Raw genomic sequence first — 16,429 nt, 5'->3', positions numbered from 1 at the left:
TTTTTGTTCTCATAGAACGGAAAAAAAAACGTTTCTAGATGACTACCAAACGTGGCCTTAGAGTTCTTTATTATTATTATTATTATTATTATTATTATTTGAAAACATAGAAATCAGGTTATCTTCGGACACAATAAACCCATCCCCATGTCTATTTTGCAATAGGTAGAATATGGATCTCTGATGGCATCAATCTGTCCTCCTTAACAAATTAAGTATATGATCACACCTTCACTCTTACCCCCCACGCAATCCAATGTTTCCTTTTTTTTCACCATAACACCTTAATCTGCGTAGGTATATTTCTTGATGAGTTGCTTCTATTATAACGAAAGGGAAATGCGTCTTACTTTCTGCAAACTACTTGATGTGATAAGAAAAACTTTTGAAACATCAACAAGGGGCCTTCTCCATGGGATGATGCATGCTAAAGAGGAAAGATGGGAGGTGGACAAAATTTGGAGTGATGATGAAAAAATAGAAAAGTTCCGGAATTCAGACATATATACTTTTTGGCTATGAAGTGTTATCGCTCTTGTTTTGATCTATCAACTATTTTGTTTAAACAAAATTTTTGTCTCAAAGCTAATGAGCTAATCATAATGTTCCAGTCCATAGCCTAAGGGCTACAAACAAGAAATTCTCGATCAAGACAATTAACACTATGTTTAACAATTATTTGGATGATTAATAAATTTCTCCTTTTCTCATAAAATAAAATAAATAAATAAATAAAGAAGGAAAAAAAACCTTTTATTGCTTTAAGAGAGAGTATTCTTAAGTTCGCAGCAATGTACTCTTGTTTTAAAAACTTGGAACTCGAGCTCCAAATTTGTGAACGTCCTCCAGCCTTAGATTTAGTTTCTTGAATCTCAGGGGTTAACCTAGTTTACCATGTTATGATTTCAATTGATTTGGTTCAATATCCCCTTTGATTTCATCATCTAAACTTAGGCATATCATTACTGTTTTAACCATAATAGTGGCCGGTCCATGAGGTTATGGGGTCAGTATGGGCCCGTGGTACTAGTGACTAGTTAGGCCAAAGGCCTGGATACCCGTCATTAATCAAAAAAAAAAAACCATAATAGTGGTGGCATGCTTCACTGTTTAAATTTTAGTTTGAATTTGATTTTCATTATGTTTTATATGATTTTGTCCTAAAATTTTCAATTTGGTTTCATTAATTTATTGTTCATCTTGCATTCATCTTCATAATATAGTTTGCATTATTCTCTTCTATTATTTCTTGTAGGCTAGTATCACCCTGGTATATGTTTGATTTCTAATTTTGATTTTTTTTGGTAACGTTCTAATTTTGATTCATGAATCATATTAAAGTAAGTCAGCCTTACATCATTGCATTCATGTATTTTCTAGGTTTTATTCATATACAAGGCTACGTTTCAGTTTCTAACCCTAATTTGGAATTTTTTTTTATACTTTTGATATTTAAAATTGTATGCTAATCTTTGTTTCGCAGCAAATACAAGGAGGAAAGTACTCTCTTATTTCTTCTTTAGCCGATTTCTTAATTTTTGATTGTGTGCTTCATGAATGAATACTTCTTATCTTTCTAAAAGTATTCATTATTTTATAAAAACATCAAACAAACAGGAAGATCGATTTAACTAGGTGGACTGAAGTTCCTAATAAGACTATTTGCTCTAAACCCCACCGCCCCAAAAAAGCCCTAATCTATGTTGACACTCTTTGATCAGTCTCTCCTAAAAGATAATTTCTTCTTAAGACTAAGTTTGGTTGTCAAGAATCAAAGAGGAAAATAAAATTTTCAAAATATTTTGACTTTTAGGAGAGAGATAGTTGGAATAAAAATGATTTATATTGGTGCCCATTATGGGGGATCAATCCTAAACCCATGATCTCTTTCCATTTTCCGATTTACAAAATAAGGGACTTCATTAAGACCATTCTAAAGCAATCTTGAAAAAGATCATTTGCCCTTACAACGATGGAAGCATGAATCTCTTCATCGATAGAAGAGACATTTTTGCCTAGTCCAATTCACTACTAAACAAGTCTGAACCAATTGAATACTTATGTGAGAAATTCCTCGAATTGGTTTTCCATTTCCATAAAGAATGACACAGATCAATCATTATATCATGATGAAAAAGAATAAAAATTGATGATCCAATATTCTCAATAGACACTCTCAATACTCTTGACTAATATTTCTCTAAAGGTTGTCTACTTGTTTTTAGGCTTGTGGTATCATATTTGGAATACATATGGGTTCAGATAACTCCTGAATAAGCTCTTGCGGTTTGCCTCTGTGGTTTGTCTGTGGTACCCGACTTAGATTGGAAAATGAAGGAAATCAAAAACAAGAGAATTTATCTGTGTTAATCATTCTAATTTAATTGAACAACATTCTAAAGTTTGTGTTAGAATACTAATAAAGTACAAGAACTCCATTAGTTAGTGGAAGTCTAATTTGACAGCTGACGCTAAAATGGCAGACATTTCACCCTAAGTTGACAGGAAGGTCTACTCTCATAATCCAAATTGACTCAAATTGGAAATGGTGGATCATAATTCTTAAACTTAACTTATAGCTCAAGTTCACAAACATAGCTCTCAACTTTTTAATAAAAAAATACAGAATTCCCTTGAATATTTGCAACAACACAGGAATGCAACTAAGAGTGGCTATACTTAACACTTTCCTCTAACCGGACACAAAAATGACCCATGAAAAATAAAACACCTAATTTTTAGAAAATGTACTCAATATTTTACATTCAAACAAAGCCACCAGAGAAAAATACTGACATTTCTTCAAAACATTGCTAGAACATTAGTCTTTGACATTACATTCTGGAGCACAACGGAAACATTCTCTCTACAATATAAACACAACATCCATTTACAATGATTCTTTTAACACTTTTTATCTCCTAACAGTAGAACATTACCTTTTTCACCCTTTCTTTCAGTGCAGGCAGAGGTCGGACTCGAGACCCATTTGATGAGTTCTTGCTTTGGGTCGCAGGGTTTTCAGGCAACTCTGGTTCCATGTAAAATCGAGCTCGAAACGCAGCCAGATGAGCATAGTATGCAGGAGGAACTAGTCATGTTGATTGCAAAAAAAAAAAAAAAAAAATCCATTAAATGTGTTAAATCCATATAGTTGGAGAGAACTCAAACTGTGGCTTGACATGATTGGGTGAAAAAATAATTTACAGGCAAACAATTAGTGAGCAATTTAAACCATGGAGAAAACTTAGTTTTTATCCCAGTCAAAAGCTATTTCATGGATGCACCACTCTATACTAGGTTGAGTGCATCGAGGGCATTGGGTAGCCGATTAAGGACCTACATTTACCAAGCTCTATAATACAATTCATTCTACTCTATGTCCTGGCTGGCTGAGCAAGTATTTCTAACAGGTCTAAATCCAGAAGTAAAAGAAAAAGGCGAATAAAAAGCAATAAGAATAAATACCATTTCAACATGTAAAAGGTTTGTTAAAATAGTTCAGGTGTATATATTTGTTGAAATTGTAAACATATAGGATTTACAAACTTACCCACTGAAACAGATCGCGTGCACCGAGCATACCTGCAACCCATTCAACTGTATAAGTGATGACTAAAGATGTACACATAGAAGAGATTTGATACAGAACTTACGTATAACATAGATTGTTGGTAAGCGATTGAATTTCATCAGCAGTGAAATTGTTTTCATCCCAGAGAACATGATAATGAGCTGGTCGACTTGTTCCCTGCCATATGCCATACCAGGCAGAGTTTTTTCAGCATAATCAGATGCATAGCTATCCAACACAAACATGTTATTTCCAAGCCTGTTTCCCCCCTATTAGTGCTATGAGATACCATGAATGTACCTGGATTCCACCATGACTGCAGAGGTAGAAATCGAAATCAGTAGGATGACATATCTTGGTGTCCACTACAGTCCCTGCACAGTAGAACTTAACAGAATAACTATCTCATAATTTTAAAAAAATTACTGATGGAGTCCTTGAAGATATCAGAAACAGATAAAAGTTACCAGGTAGGATGTTTCCACTCTTATCAATGCTACTTTTGTCCTTGTGGTTGTTAGCAAACAGTCTTGTATGATGACGTTTTTGGACCACCACAAAGGTTACTGGTGGCTGGTAATTTGGCTCCAAGGATGCACAAGCCTAAAGCAGAACAATATACACCATCAGAATAATCATCCTTGAATTAATGATAGGAAAATCAGGTAATCAGCTTACCTTTCTGATAGCATCTAATTCATACAGAAGAACCTGATAAAACTGCCCTTCACTTACGCCATCTCTGCAAGCACAAAAACATTAAATGTTGGAACAAAATTAAAAGTCTACTGACATTTAGCTTCACTTTAAGCAAGGCTGGTCATAAATCCTAGACAATTCCCTCATAAATCACAAAAAAAATTAACATAAGGGAGCAATTACATTTTAGATGAAAATACCTGTAGAATATTATTCTTAATGGCTTCTGTCCAGTTGCCTTCCTAAAGGAAATTAAAAGCTCCCTGCAATAACATAGAATTGGTCAAATTCCAGAAGGTACGACGCAGGCCTCCCACAGCAATATATATATATATATATATCTTTTTGAAGTGTCTGCTTTTTCCTCATTCCAAACCAATTTAGGCTTCTATCTACGTTCTCAAGCCATTAAAAAAAAAAAAAAAAAAACAAAACAACAACAACAACAAATTTCAAGGTTTATGGGTGTTCATAGAGCTCACTTTGATGGCAAACTCAGCAACCACTAAGTTAATCAAACATTAGTAAGCCTAGAATAGGAATTGCCTACTTAGAAACTTTTTCACTTGGGGGAAAGACACAAGCCGCAGAAGTCATATTGGCTGACCAGTTATGACAGCTGGCCAGTCAAATGAACACATTGATAATTATACAAATTTATGATAAATAAAACTTCGAGATATTGGCCTTCAATAATTGGATGAAAATAAAGTTGAGTCTGACTTTGTGAAAGTCTAATGAAGTCATCATTAAGCAAGAGAATTTTCAGGTACACAAACTTTTTTTTTCAGTGTTCTGATGAACTGTCAGTCCACTTTATTTATAAAAAAAAATAAATAAATAAATAAATTGATTAAGAGAACACAAGTGCCTGCAACAGGAAAGAATTTTGAATTGAGAAAACATACGAGAGAAATAATTAAATCTGAGGCCTGTGCAACTGTAAATGATCCCCTCAACAGGCCTCAGAAGTAATAGTAATACATAATAACTGTAATCATTATACATATCATACGGGAAGGATGTAAATATGCACCCAACAAAATAAAAATGTAAATATGCACCTGATCATGCCCCCACTAACTGTACCCCGATGAGGATCATGCCAGGTTTTGAACAAATCCTGAATAAGCTCTTGCCTATGAGCCTGAGCACATACCAACCCAGCATATTTTGTAACTTCAGGCCAATCTTGGGAAGCTACAACCTGTATTCATAAACCATCAGTATCGGTTTTATAGTTGTCCCACAAGTACCACTCGAGTGAAACAGTAAAGTATGTCATTACAGCAGCAATGGATGGACTAGAGTCCTCTACAGTCTCCGGATGCGTAACATCAGCTCCAAAGATTATTGTGGGAATGTCGCTAACCAACGGAATTCTCCAACTCAAAGCATCTAAAAGTACCGTATTTCTTCCCCCCATCTATAAAGAAAACAAAAGGAGGGGGTAACAAGAAAAGTAAATGAAATATTTAAACAGGAGGGGGGAGTAGAAAGGGAAAATAGATAAAAAGAACAATCATTCCCGTAAGCATATACCTTGACATTGATTTTAAGTGATACATTTGCTAGGTACTGTTTACTTATCTTGAAAACATGTTTTGTTAGACAGCACTGGGATATCAACCCCAAATCCGTCTCACAAATTCTCTTTAAATCACCTGACCGCTTGAAACATTAGTTCCATCATAAAAGACAAACAACAAATTTCTGAATGTACCCGTGAATTAGATCTTAATCAAGAAAAATAAAAGAAAACTAGATTAATAGCAAAAATCAAACAGGATCCACATACCATACAAAGAACCATTGTTGTCGGGAAGAATAGCAATAAGTAGCTCCAACTCTTTTCCCTTGAGTTTGTTCAATGATGTATTATATACATATCTGAGTGCTTTCTCAACTTGATCTGGCCGTGCTGAGTGTATTGGAATAACAGGTTCACGATTGAATTCCTACAGTAAAAGATCAAAAACATCAAGATCCAGCAATTATCTAGTCAAGGTAATAAATTCATCATGACAGCAGACTTCAATATCTCGAAGGGGTGAAAAAATTTAGAAATGAAACTGATGTGACAAAAAACTTAGTGTATCATGACATGCTGAAGATTAGAAGATTAAACCCTGACCATGAAAAATGACCTAGTACATCAAGACATCCTATAGATTAGAAGACTATACGGTGATGAAATTTACCATGCCAGAGACTTGACACATCTGAGCAAGCTCCTGACAAAAAGTGCGAACCGTGCTTTCTTGAATGCTTCTTGAGAAGTTGATACAAGCCCAGTAATTTATAGTACTCCCATTTATCATTTTCTGCATAAAAGAAAACAATCATTTTGTGGCAGATTATAGTCATCATCATTTTATAACTAAGGTGAAAAAACAATCTCAAAATTGAAGTTTTTATCTGTAGAAAGTGAAGTACCTTATTCATCATATTCCACTGACCAACCTGAGGCAAACAATCTTTTTCTTTCCCGGTATCATGGTATTTCAGCTTTAGGGGGGGGGGGGGGGGATTACAAGTAACAAGATGTAATCAGTTAAGCAAATCAGGTCATGTAAGTACAATACAAGGGACCTAATTGTTAATTTGCATATTACCCATGGTGCAGGGAGGACCCGAGCTTCAACAGATGCAAGCCTGTCAGTGATAGAGATACCAAATTCCTTTGCATAAGGATCTTGATCATACTCATTTTGGTGAAATGTCTGTTGAGAAACAAAGAAGAACTAATGTGAATGCCATCTTATTCAAATAGTACAACTATCATGGAAATTTAAAGTTTCTTTGATTTGATATGAAAATTGAAAATAAATATCTTTTGTTAGATGTTTAGGATCTAACATCTTCCCCCACACACCCCCCCCCCCCAAAAAAAATCAGTAATTACTTCCAATACAAGATCTCATCCACTGCATCTTACATCCACACACACACACACACACAAAAAAAAAAAAAAAAAAAACCATTCACCAAGAGCACCTTTTAGTGCAACAAGGTCTGGGAATGGTGGGGCTGTCACCCTCTCCAACACCCCCTCTTCCAGAGGACGTTGTCCGGCTTGCCACCAAGGAAGCCTCTCAAGACTACAGTTCAGAAAGCATTGCAAACCTATCAAAATAATCACATATGTATGCCAAAAGTTCAGCTCTTAAGCATAAAACACATCTATGGAAAAATGCATGAAGCCAACACAGCATTTAAAACTGGAACACACAGCAAAGTTAGCTTTATCTTGTTCATAATTATGGGAGATTTCTAGTGATGATGCAGGAGAGGTGAGAACAATCAATGATGACTTATGTGTTTAAGATCTCTCTTAGGTGCAGCTGTGTTCCTAGTGTAGTCTTATATTGCTTCCTGTCTACTAAGCAGTATGTTTAGGCAAAGCACTAGTATGAGCCGCTAAATAGAACCTAAAGCAAGGGTGAACCTTTTGCCCATTTAGTCTGAAAATGATTAGTCAATCCAATAGCTCACACTTAGCACCTTCTTCCTCGCCTCTTTCCCCGCACCCCTTTATCACTATCAGCACTTTCTTCTTCCTCTCCCTTGCCACCACCCTGGGAGGTCGTGGTAAAGTTCCGACAAGCTGACTTCAAAGTTGACAAGAAAGAGGGCACAAACATAATGTGTCAAGTTTTACGCTTGTTTTAACTTGCACGTAGCAAGAAAAGATTTTTCCAGTTCTGATTTTTTCATTGTGTCAAGTTCTATACTTGTTTTAACATGCTTGAAGCAATAAACAATCAATCTACTTAAAGCCTCTATCATGGTTCAAGTGTAGAAAGTGGGGTGACCTGCAAAATATCCATTTCTTTTTCCCGTGGTCTCTGGCAGGTAACTTTTAGCAAGGAGGTTATTTGCTTGTCATTCAAGCTCTTTGTGTATCGTTGACCCTCGACAATTTTGCAAGCCTGGAGTATCATGAACAATGGCAAAGTTAATCTAAGAAGCAAAATAATATTTTCTTATGAACAGAGGACAAAGTAAGCATGAGTTGTACCTCCATTGGCAAATAATTTGCTTTTCTTTGGTTTCCTACTTGAAGGCAAGGAAGATGGGAATGCTGAATGGTAAACCCATACATCTCCTGAAAGTATTCGACGACTGATTTCATGTTCTTTTGTTCATCCACTGGGAAACTATTGGAGAAAGGGAGGGGGAAGGAGATAAAGAATTAGAAGCAACTTTCATAATGGTAGAGAGAGAGGATATATAATAAAAATAAATAAATAAATAAATAAATAATTCTACAATACATTAGTTCTCTTGTAGGCTGTGATGTTAATCCTGAAATCCGATATTTTCGTCGTACATTTCCTCGGTGAGTAACCTCAACTTTGACACCTCTGAGAGCTTTTTTAACCTGCTCAATTTTAGTCAAAATAGTCATTACTTTACTAGGCTATATCGAGTCCAGGATGAAACAACTTTAATCTAAAAAGACAATGAAATCAATTCAGAATATGCTCAATCCAACTTCATAGCTATCTCCGAAAAAAAGTATCCACCCATCAGTGTCCATTATATCCTCAGAAAATATAGACCAGCTCAGTTGAACCAATCAATGAACCAAGTATTGTCAATTTTATTATCCATTCAGCTACTAGCATATGCAATACCGTTTTGTTAAGCCTTTGTGCCATTTCTAGGAAAGCACGCACGCACACTCAAAATCATATTGGATCCTGCATACAACATATCCTCTGAAAAACTAGAACTCTGAATGACTGAGCACAACCCTGGCAGATGTTCCTGGTTAAGCTTGAGTTCCAAACGGAATGGCTATGCCCTTCCAGCTAATTGGTTGAGGCCAATCAATTAACAGATCATGAATTGGGAAATTATATGTGTATACAGTAAGCAAAAGTTCTAGTCTGAGCCCCCCCTATTTCACACGGCACAACTTCAAAATATAGGCCCAATAAACAAAATAAGGACAAAAAGAAGTCCTCTATAACACTACAAAATAGTTCTTTCCACCATATTAAACAAAGAAGGAATGCGCAACAAATTGAAATTAACATTTAAACGAGATAGGTTACTTTTTTGTTCTGCTGGCATTGTTGTCTCCTTGATACTTAATGTGAGTATACCTTTATGCGATCCGCATCAGATAATGGTCTTGACGAAATATCTTTTCCCAAAATTTGACCTACAAAATCCATCACTGGGAGTGGTTCAATGAATGCAGTCGAGGACATGTCTGAAAAATGAGACCCACGAGAAAATTAGTTCATTGGTAGGACAATAAAGCATCATTTCACTTCAACAACAAAAAACAAAAATGAAGTGCAAGAGCATATACCAATATTAAGGGACAATCCCATCTGCGTTGGCCTTATACTCTGGTAGAAACCACACCAAGATTGTAACCCATCACCCAACTGCTGTGGTTTTCTAATATCAGGGGAATAGAATGATCTCCCAATTGATATGTACCTAATGACATATTGGCATTGAAGAAGAGGGATTTCGCATGGAGGATTTTTTTTAACACATTTGAAAACACAAATAAGGAAAAAACTGAAAGAAAATGAAAGAACACAAAGAACACTAAATTCACCTTTGGCTAGATAGTTCTCTCAAGACAATGTCAAGAATCTGTAGAGTTTCTTGAGGAGTGTCAACTTGCTTTCCAGCGAGAAATTGGCGTAACTGGTGCATATCTGCTCGGGCTGCAAATTTGATTGCCACTTTAAATTCCTGTTCCCTGATAAAAGTATAATACAAGGAATGTAAGAAATTGTGGAAGAACTTCCAAATTATCCATTATTCCAATTCCTTTGCAAGTAAACCAAGAAACACTTGGACAATGGTCTAATATAAAATAAGAACAATGAGAATACCTGGTAATGCCCTGGCCATCATCTTCATCAATTACTTTTATTTTGAACTCCTTCGAAGTAAAAGGCAGCGACCCAGCTGTATAAAGGTTCTTCCTCCCATCATAAGCAGGGAGCCTCATACCCAATTCAGTCTCTCTGTGAAGCTTCACTAACTGAGACATTATTGCTTTGTTCATGCAACGGGAAACCACCTCTGGGGTTATTGTCACCTGAAGAGAAACAATGTGTTAACTATTGTGTTCTATGTCAATATAGAAATCTTACATTCACATCATGTAAATCGCATTTCCATCAATAAAAATTGCAAAAATAATATAAAAATAGCTTACATCGTACTGATTTAAGTCCTTGTCGGGCAACTCCACAAGGAAATGATTGGCTTTAACAATACATTTAGTACCCGCATAACCAAAACCAGGTCGGCGTTGGAACATGAAACCTTTGCCCGAATCTGGGGATACCATATCAAGATCAACCTCAGCCAGCTTTACCCTCTGAGTTTGTACACCTTTTCCTCTTCCTCCGACTCTTCTCCTACCAAAACTCTTCTTTGGATTTTGAAAGCAAACTGTACAGTTCTCTAACGACTGGGAAACAGGCTTCTGCTGATTCATGGAATTTTGGAGAGGTTTCCTCGAGACCACGTGTCTCTCTTGGGGGTCCATCTGTCCATGAGGCATCTCAGAAAAGCAAACTATGGAGAAACCTTTGAGGAAGCTCTTCTATGTCCCAAATAACTTCATTAGTGTTTGTAAACAGAATGTTAAAAGTAGCTCAAATACATTTTCAGAGTCTTCCCGGCATCATCAAAAGGTTGCAGCAGTAGTAGTACCAGCGATCTTTCTATGAATAAATGCAGCAGAGAAACGTATTAATGAATAATAATTGTTCTATAAAAATACGAATTTATATCTTCATTAAATGATGCTCAGCGAGTTAAATAGAGCTTGAAAAAATGAAAGGAAATTAAAGAGAGAGGTGGGGAAGGCAGGTGCAGAGAAGATAAGTGTGACAATTTTCATGTTTCCTCTGCGAGTCCTAGAGAATATCGGGGTTTCTCAGAGTAATAAAATATTGGTCAGAAAGAAGGTGGTCACGGCTGCAAGACCCGAAGCACCAAAGAGAATAGATCCCATCAACTCTCTCGACAGTTTTATTGTGCTCAGCGCTGTAAGGCTCTGAAATAATAAATGAAAGAATAGAGGGACAGGAATAAATAGGCCAATTTATATTAGAAATAATAATAATTAGAAAAAAAACACACAGGTCCCTTTGTTCTGTTTTTTCCTCATTACGAAGAAAAGCAAATGTTCATCATATATGGAGAAAAGAAACTAAAAGGAGACGAGACATAGTCGGACATATTTTATGGAGATACGTACGCTTCCAAGAAAAAGAAAAATAGTATATCAGAAGTTCCGGGTAATTGGTCTAAATTATATCACTTTCAACAGGGATCAGAAACACTCCACCTTGTCTTTGCCTCGATCAATGTATAAAGGTCAATCGAATTGAACTCACAAACCCTAAACATTATCCATATCTCTAATAAATAGACTTATGCCTGGACCTATTGATCAAATCTCATAACTTGAGCCATGGGAATTGGTATGACATTTGAAACGATTCAAAATTCAAGCAAAGGTTTTGTGAATGGAAAATAATAATAAAAAGTAAGCTAATGAATTTTATATGTTTAAATTTGAAAAAAAATATTATGAAAAATACAACATAAAAAAAAAAAGAACAATATACATATATAAATTGTGAGACCAATGCATGCCTTATTAGTTAAATATTAATATTGAAGTGCAACCATAGTTTGAAAACCATTTTTTGGCTTAAATGAGTCACCCGAATCGAAACCTGGAGTCATTTGTCATGCAAACATTTCTAAGCTTGAGAAATGATCAGACCATGTCAAAATTAACTTGAGTTTTGTTGACTCCATGTTTTTACCCCAGTGATGTGAAACTCAAGTATTTTTATTAGGTCATATATTATTCATAAATCATAATTTTGACCTACAATTAAACATAACCTTAGAATTTTTATTTATTATCTCAAATCTTTTTTTTTTCATCTCACATGTGAAGCAATTATAACCTCAGACCATCCTCAATCAAAAACAAGGATAAGAAGAACACTTTTAAAAAAAATTAAGAAACAAACATGGCTTGCCTTAACTAGGTTCGACTCGCTCAAGCCTCTAGGTTTTGAGAAAGCCAACTCAAATCAAAAGAACTTGATTTAAGATTGGAATAAATCATAAATATATATAATATTAAAAGCCTTTCTCCATTGTGAGAAGGTTCGACCACTATCCTTCTAATTAAACATCCCTTCATTTACAAATGATGGACATTGTTGCACACTACTCACTGGCTCACTGGCTCACTGCCCACTACCGCTCGTACATAGGACAATGTCAAGGGATTTAGTGGCTTCAAAAAAAAAAAAAAAAAACCAATTTCCACTTTCCACTTTCCACTCAAACAAGGACAAACACATTTACAACTTTTGTTTTTTCCGCTTTGGCTTTTTGTGGCTTTTTTTTTTCTTTTTTTGGGGGCATAAATGGTCATATCGCTGAAATCAATTGGAAAAACGACAGAAAAAAAACATTTATTCTGCGAGGAGTACTCCTGAGAGCACCTATTCAGATTGATATGTTTTCAGGGGTAGAGACTGAACACTGAAGTGATGTAACACCCATGGGCCTCTCCCAAGTTTTTTTTTTGGTAAGTCCTCTACCAAGTCTCTCCCCCCTCGTGAAGAGTTGTAGTACATCGTTTTAATGGTAAAGTAGTACACTATTTTAACGGTAAAGCAAAGTTGCGTAATTAACCTAGGGCTCAAAAATCACCAACAAAGCAGAGAAGTAGCTTTAGGAATAAGTTTTGGCAGTATTGCTTCAAAAATTGAGTCTCGCCGTGTTCTTTGTTATCCAATATCCAGACAACATGCTTCATCGTGCTATAGATGTAATAAAAGAGAGTAAAAAAGGCGTATCGAAAGTGAAGAGGGAAGACTACTGAAACCCTTTTTTTTTTTCTCACGTTTCTGATGCTCCTGTAGAACTGTAGTACAGTAGGCTCCAAACCTAGATGGGGGTGAAGGGACCTCCTTATGACAATTACCTCTTCATATTAATGATACTAATGGATATCACAGGCAAACTGAACTGGGCCATTCTGTGAACGGCCTGACCCTACCTAGGACTAAAGGACTCAAAAACTACATCAACGATTCAGATTGATATTAATTTGGGAACACTTATAATTACGTCAAGCTGCCAACAAACAACCCCATTTGAACCTTCTAAATCCAGCAAATGCACGGCATGGTAACTAACTGTGTCTGTAACACCCGGTAGTAGTTTAATGAATAGGTACTTAAATCGAGGGTTAGGAATTGTGTAAAATATAGATCAACGACTCAGAGGGATTGTAGTGTGTATAACTTCTCAGTTTTTTTTTTTTTTCTGATAAACCCCTCTGGCTTTTAGGGTTAGGGTTTTCTATCATCAAGGGTGGGGAGAGGGGGTGTCGACCCATGAGAAAGTTGGGTTGAACTCTTTGTCATAGAAGGACAAAATATTTAATACCTTTGGCCCTTTCACTGTTCACACTCCATTGTATATCAATATATTATTACCCAAAAAAAAAAACGTATATATCAATATACACCGTGGATCGATCCCGATTCTTGGTCAATATCATATCGGTGTATAGACAGAGGTAAAATATCTAAAAATAATAATTTTTCAATTAAAAACAGGGGTATATTTTCGAATCTAAACCGATCCAGATTCCAGATCGGTATTCTCATATTGCTCTGTAGATAATGTTGTTTCCATAACCATGCAATGATTCTGAGTTTCAGACCAAGGCTAGTTGGTATATAATAAGATCAGGTCACACATCGTGAAACTCAAGCAAAACATCTCATCCATGATGTATGCACTCCTCTCTTTATCTTAGGAGAAATTGCCGAAAACAGAAGCCAAAAAACGCATGAACAAAAAGGCAGGCAAATGGTCCTTATCTCCCCCTTTCTCTGTCTGACTGATCCACCAACAACCTATCACGTGTGAGTAATCAATGCACACGAGAATATCCATACTTCCACCTCTGAACCGATATGGCTGGAAAGGAAACGCCAAAAACTCTAAAACAGCTAGTGCAATCATGAGAGAGAGAGAGAGAGAGAGAGAGAGAGAGGGGGGGGGGAGTGTCTGCGTGTGTGGATGTACAATCGCTCTAAAGTAGGTAAAAAGAACTACAGTTACGATTAAAGAGGAGGCTGAAACAATCAAACTAACCTTTTGCTTCACGCTTTCCTTACTACAGTGGCTACCTACTGGTGCTGTACATTTAACGCCACTGCCTCTCGCTCGCTGTTCAATAAGAAAACCTTCGATCACCGCCTTAAATGCCCATTACAGCCTTCCACTAACTCAAAGTCCGGCTTGCCGATTTGGAGAAGTCTGCAAACATTAAAACCGAGGATTAAAAGCAAAGCCAGATCTACTCCTGCCTCTACTCCTGCTTCAAGAGCATATGTCAGATCTTCACTGAAAAACGGCTACAACTCAGAAAAATAAACGGCTACATCTGATACTTCAGTGAAATGAACAACACTGGAACGGCTTGGGCTTCATTTCGTAGCTGTCATCGTAGAGTTTACAGCTACGAAATGAAGGATTAACTGCAAGCAGGTTAAGTCTAGCCAAAAAAAATTTCAAGCATAGATCCCTCGTTAGGATGTTGGGGAAGACCGGAAGAGGGGAGGCTGAGCTTAGGAGTGTTTGAACTTGAAAAAAAAAAAAAATGAAGAGTGCTCAAAATATATGGACTTATGAATACAAAATGATGTTATCTCACCATATTACTCCAAATTAATCTTCAACTACACTGGCCATTTCATATCATGATAACGTGAAATCAAACTAGATATGAATTCCGAAAGAAAAATAAGAAGCAGGAGAACGTGTAGGTGAAGGAGAAGATCGAAAAGGCAAAACATGCACAAAATCAGAAATGCTCCAAAACCAAACAAAATTTGAGAAAATTTTTGCAGGTCCTATTCAAGATCTCTTAAAATATGAAACGCTTCAGAGAGGAAATCAACGAACATTTCTATTCTAAACCGACGAAGAAGAAACAAGAAACGAACCTCCGGTTTCTCAAGAGACCATAAAACAGAACAAGTAACAGAGATCGAACTTCAAGTAGTTAATAGTAGCGTTAATGGCGAAAGAACCTTAAGCGAAAGCATTTATCTCAAACCAAAGCACAAAAAAGCAGGGAAACAGTACAGATAAAAGGAATTTGGGGAGTAACGACTAAGGAGTGGTTTATACGCCTCTGCAACTTATTCTAATGTTATCTTTCGATCCAGAAACAACCATAAAAAATTAAACGGAAGCTTTATGAAAAGGAGCTTTAAACGATAAGGTTTAAAATAGAGCTTTAAGGGATGAGAAGCGTGCGCTCGTTGAGAAATCCGTATCTTTACATCCAAATTTGCAGAGAGAAACAAATAAAGAAATAGGTAAAGATCAGATTCCATACTGGGAACACAGTCTCTGCAACTCCTTCAGTGAGCTTCTTCCCTGTTGTTCATATGGTCTGAGATTCGAGCTTTCATTTCAAGACTGAGTCGTTTCACGAAACTGTGATCAGATTTGGATGTCGCGACGAAAAATCCCGGTGAAAGGAGCGCAACGAACGAGGTGGGAAGAGAGCATAGCAGAGAATGTCCGAGAGAGAGAGGGAGAAAGAGAGGGGAGGGAGCAACGAATGGAGACGTGAGTCCACTTTGAAAAAGGGCTGGTGGCTGCTGGCATCACCCTCGAGGTTTTTATATCTGAGGTGGACAACGATGTCCTTTTATACGGAAAGGTTATGGCAGACCAGCCAAGGGTTCTCTAGACTCTTGATTTAAGCCTCTAATTTGTGATCTTTGTAGTTGAGATATAGTGGTCAACCCTCAGATAGGAATCCAAATATGTAGGACCTCTTAGATGCTTATCTGACGTATGTTGAGCCTGGTATCACTTGAGTCCTTAGTTATCGATCAGTACCCTCCATTGCTCGATGTTATATACAATTTACAAATCTCGAAAAACTTGAAAAACAAATTCCAAACGAACGGTGCGTGTCTGTTACTTATATGCCGTACAGAGCACTGGGCCTCGAATTGTGGAATCGAAAAGTCAGCGTGACTTGATGGCAGTGTGCCAGTGCTTTTTCCTATTAATTTGGACGGCTACAGATTCTCCAAG

At 36.6% G+C, this 16,429-nt stretch overlaps 1 protein-coding gene across 1 annotated transcript; it reads right to left on the bottom strand.

The window, feature by feature from the left end:
* Positions 1–2,709: 2,709 nt before the first annotated feature.
* Positions 2,710–15,999, bottom strand: LOC122071791 (protein argonaute PNH1-like). The gene is made up of 24 exons (XM_042636204.1): positions 15,717–15,999; positions 14,465–14,629; positions 10,470–10,983; positions 10,141–10,349; positions 9,858–10,004; positions 9,600–9,733; positions 9,388–9,497; positions 8,551–8,657; positions 8,295–8,433; positions 8,089–8,205; positions 6,889–6,996; positions 6,710–6,781; positions 6,475–6,597; positions 6,072–6,231; positions 5,816–5,937; positions 5,562–5,699; positions 5,338–5,480; positions 4,474–4,536; positions 4,253–4,316; positions 4,042–4,177; positions 3,875–3,948; positions 3,657–3,751; positions 3,554–3,585; positions 2,710–3,091 (listed from the first exon to the last, which is right to left on the bottom strand). Exons 3-24 carry the CDS (start codon positions 10,818–10,820, stop codon positions 2,922–2,924), a joined length of 2,814 nt encoding a protein of 937 aa, XP_042492138.1. The 5' UTR covers positions 10,821–10,983; positions 14,465–14,629; positions 15,717–15,999; the 3' UTR covers positions 2,710–2,921.
* Positions 16,000–16,429: the final 430 nt, after the last annotated feature.

Source organism: Macadamia integrifolia, chromosome 2, assembly GCF_013358625.1.
Source record: "Macadamia integrifolia cultivar HAES 741 chromosome 2, SCU_Mint_v3, whole genome shotgun sequence".
Taxonomy (NCBI): Eukaryota; Viridiplantae; Streptophyta; class Magnoliopsida; order Proteales; family Proteaceae; genus Macadamia; species Macadamia integrifolia.
Note: the sequence above shows the minus strand (reverse complement) of the source record. Positions and strands in the feature narration are given on the sequence as shown.

Excerpts from the sequence above, each read along its gene's own strand:
- LOC122071791 (XM_042636204.1), bottom strand. The coding sequence starts at position 10,820 with ATGCCTCATGGACAGATGGACCCCCAAGAGAGACACGTGGTCTCGAGG. Across the intron at positions 10,350-10,469 it reads AGGACTTAAATCAGTACGAT|GTGACAATAACCCCAGAGGT; the intron begins GTAAGCTATTTT and ends GTTTCTCTTCAG. Across the intron at positions 3,949-4,041 it reads GAGTGGAAACATCCTACCTG|GGACTGTAGTGGACACCAAG; the intron begins GTAACTTTTATC and ends TCTACTGTGCAG.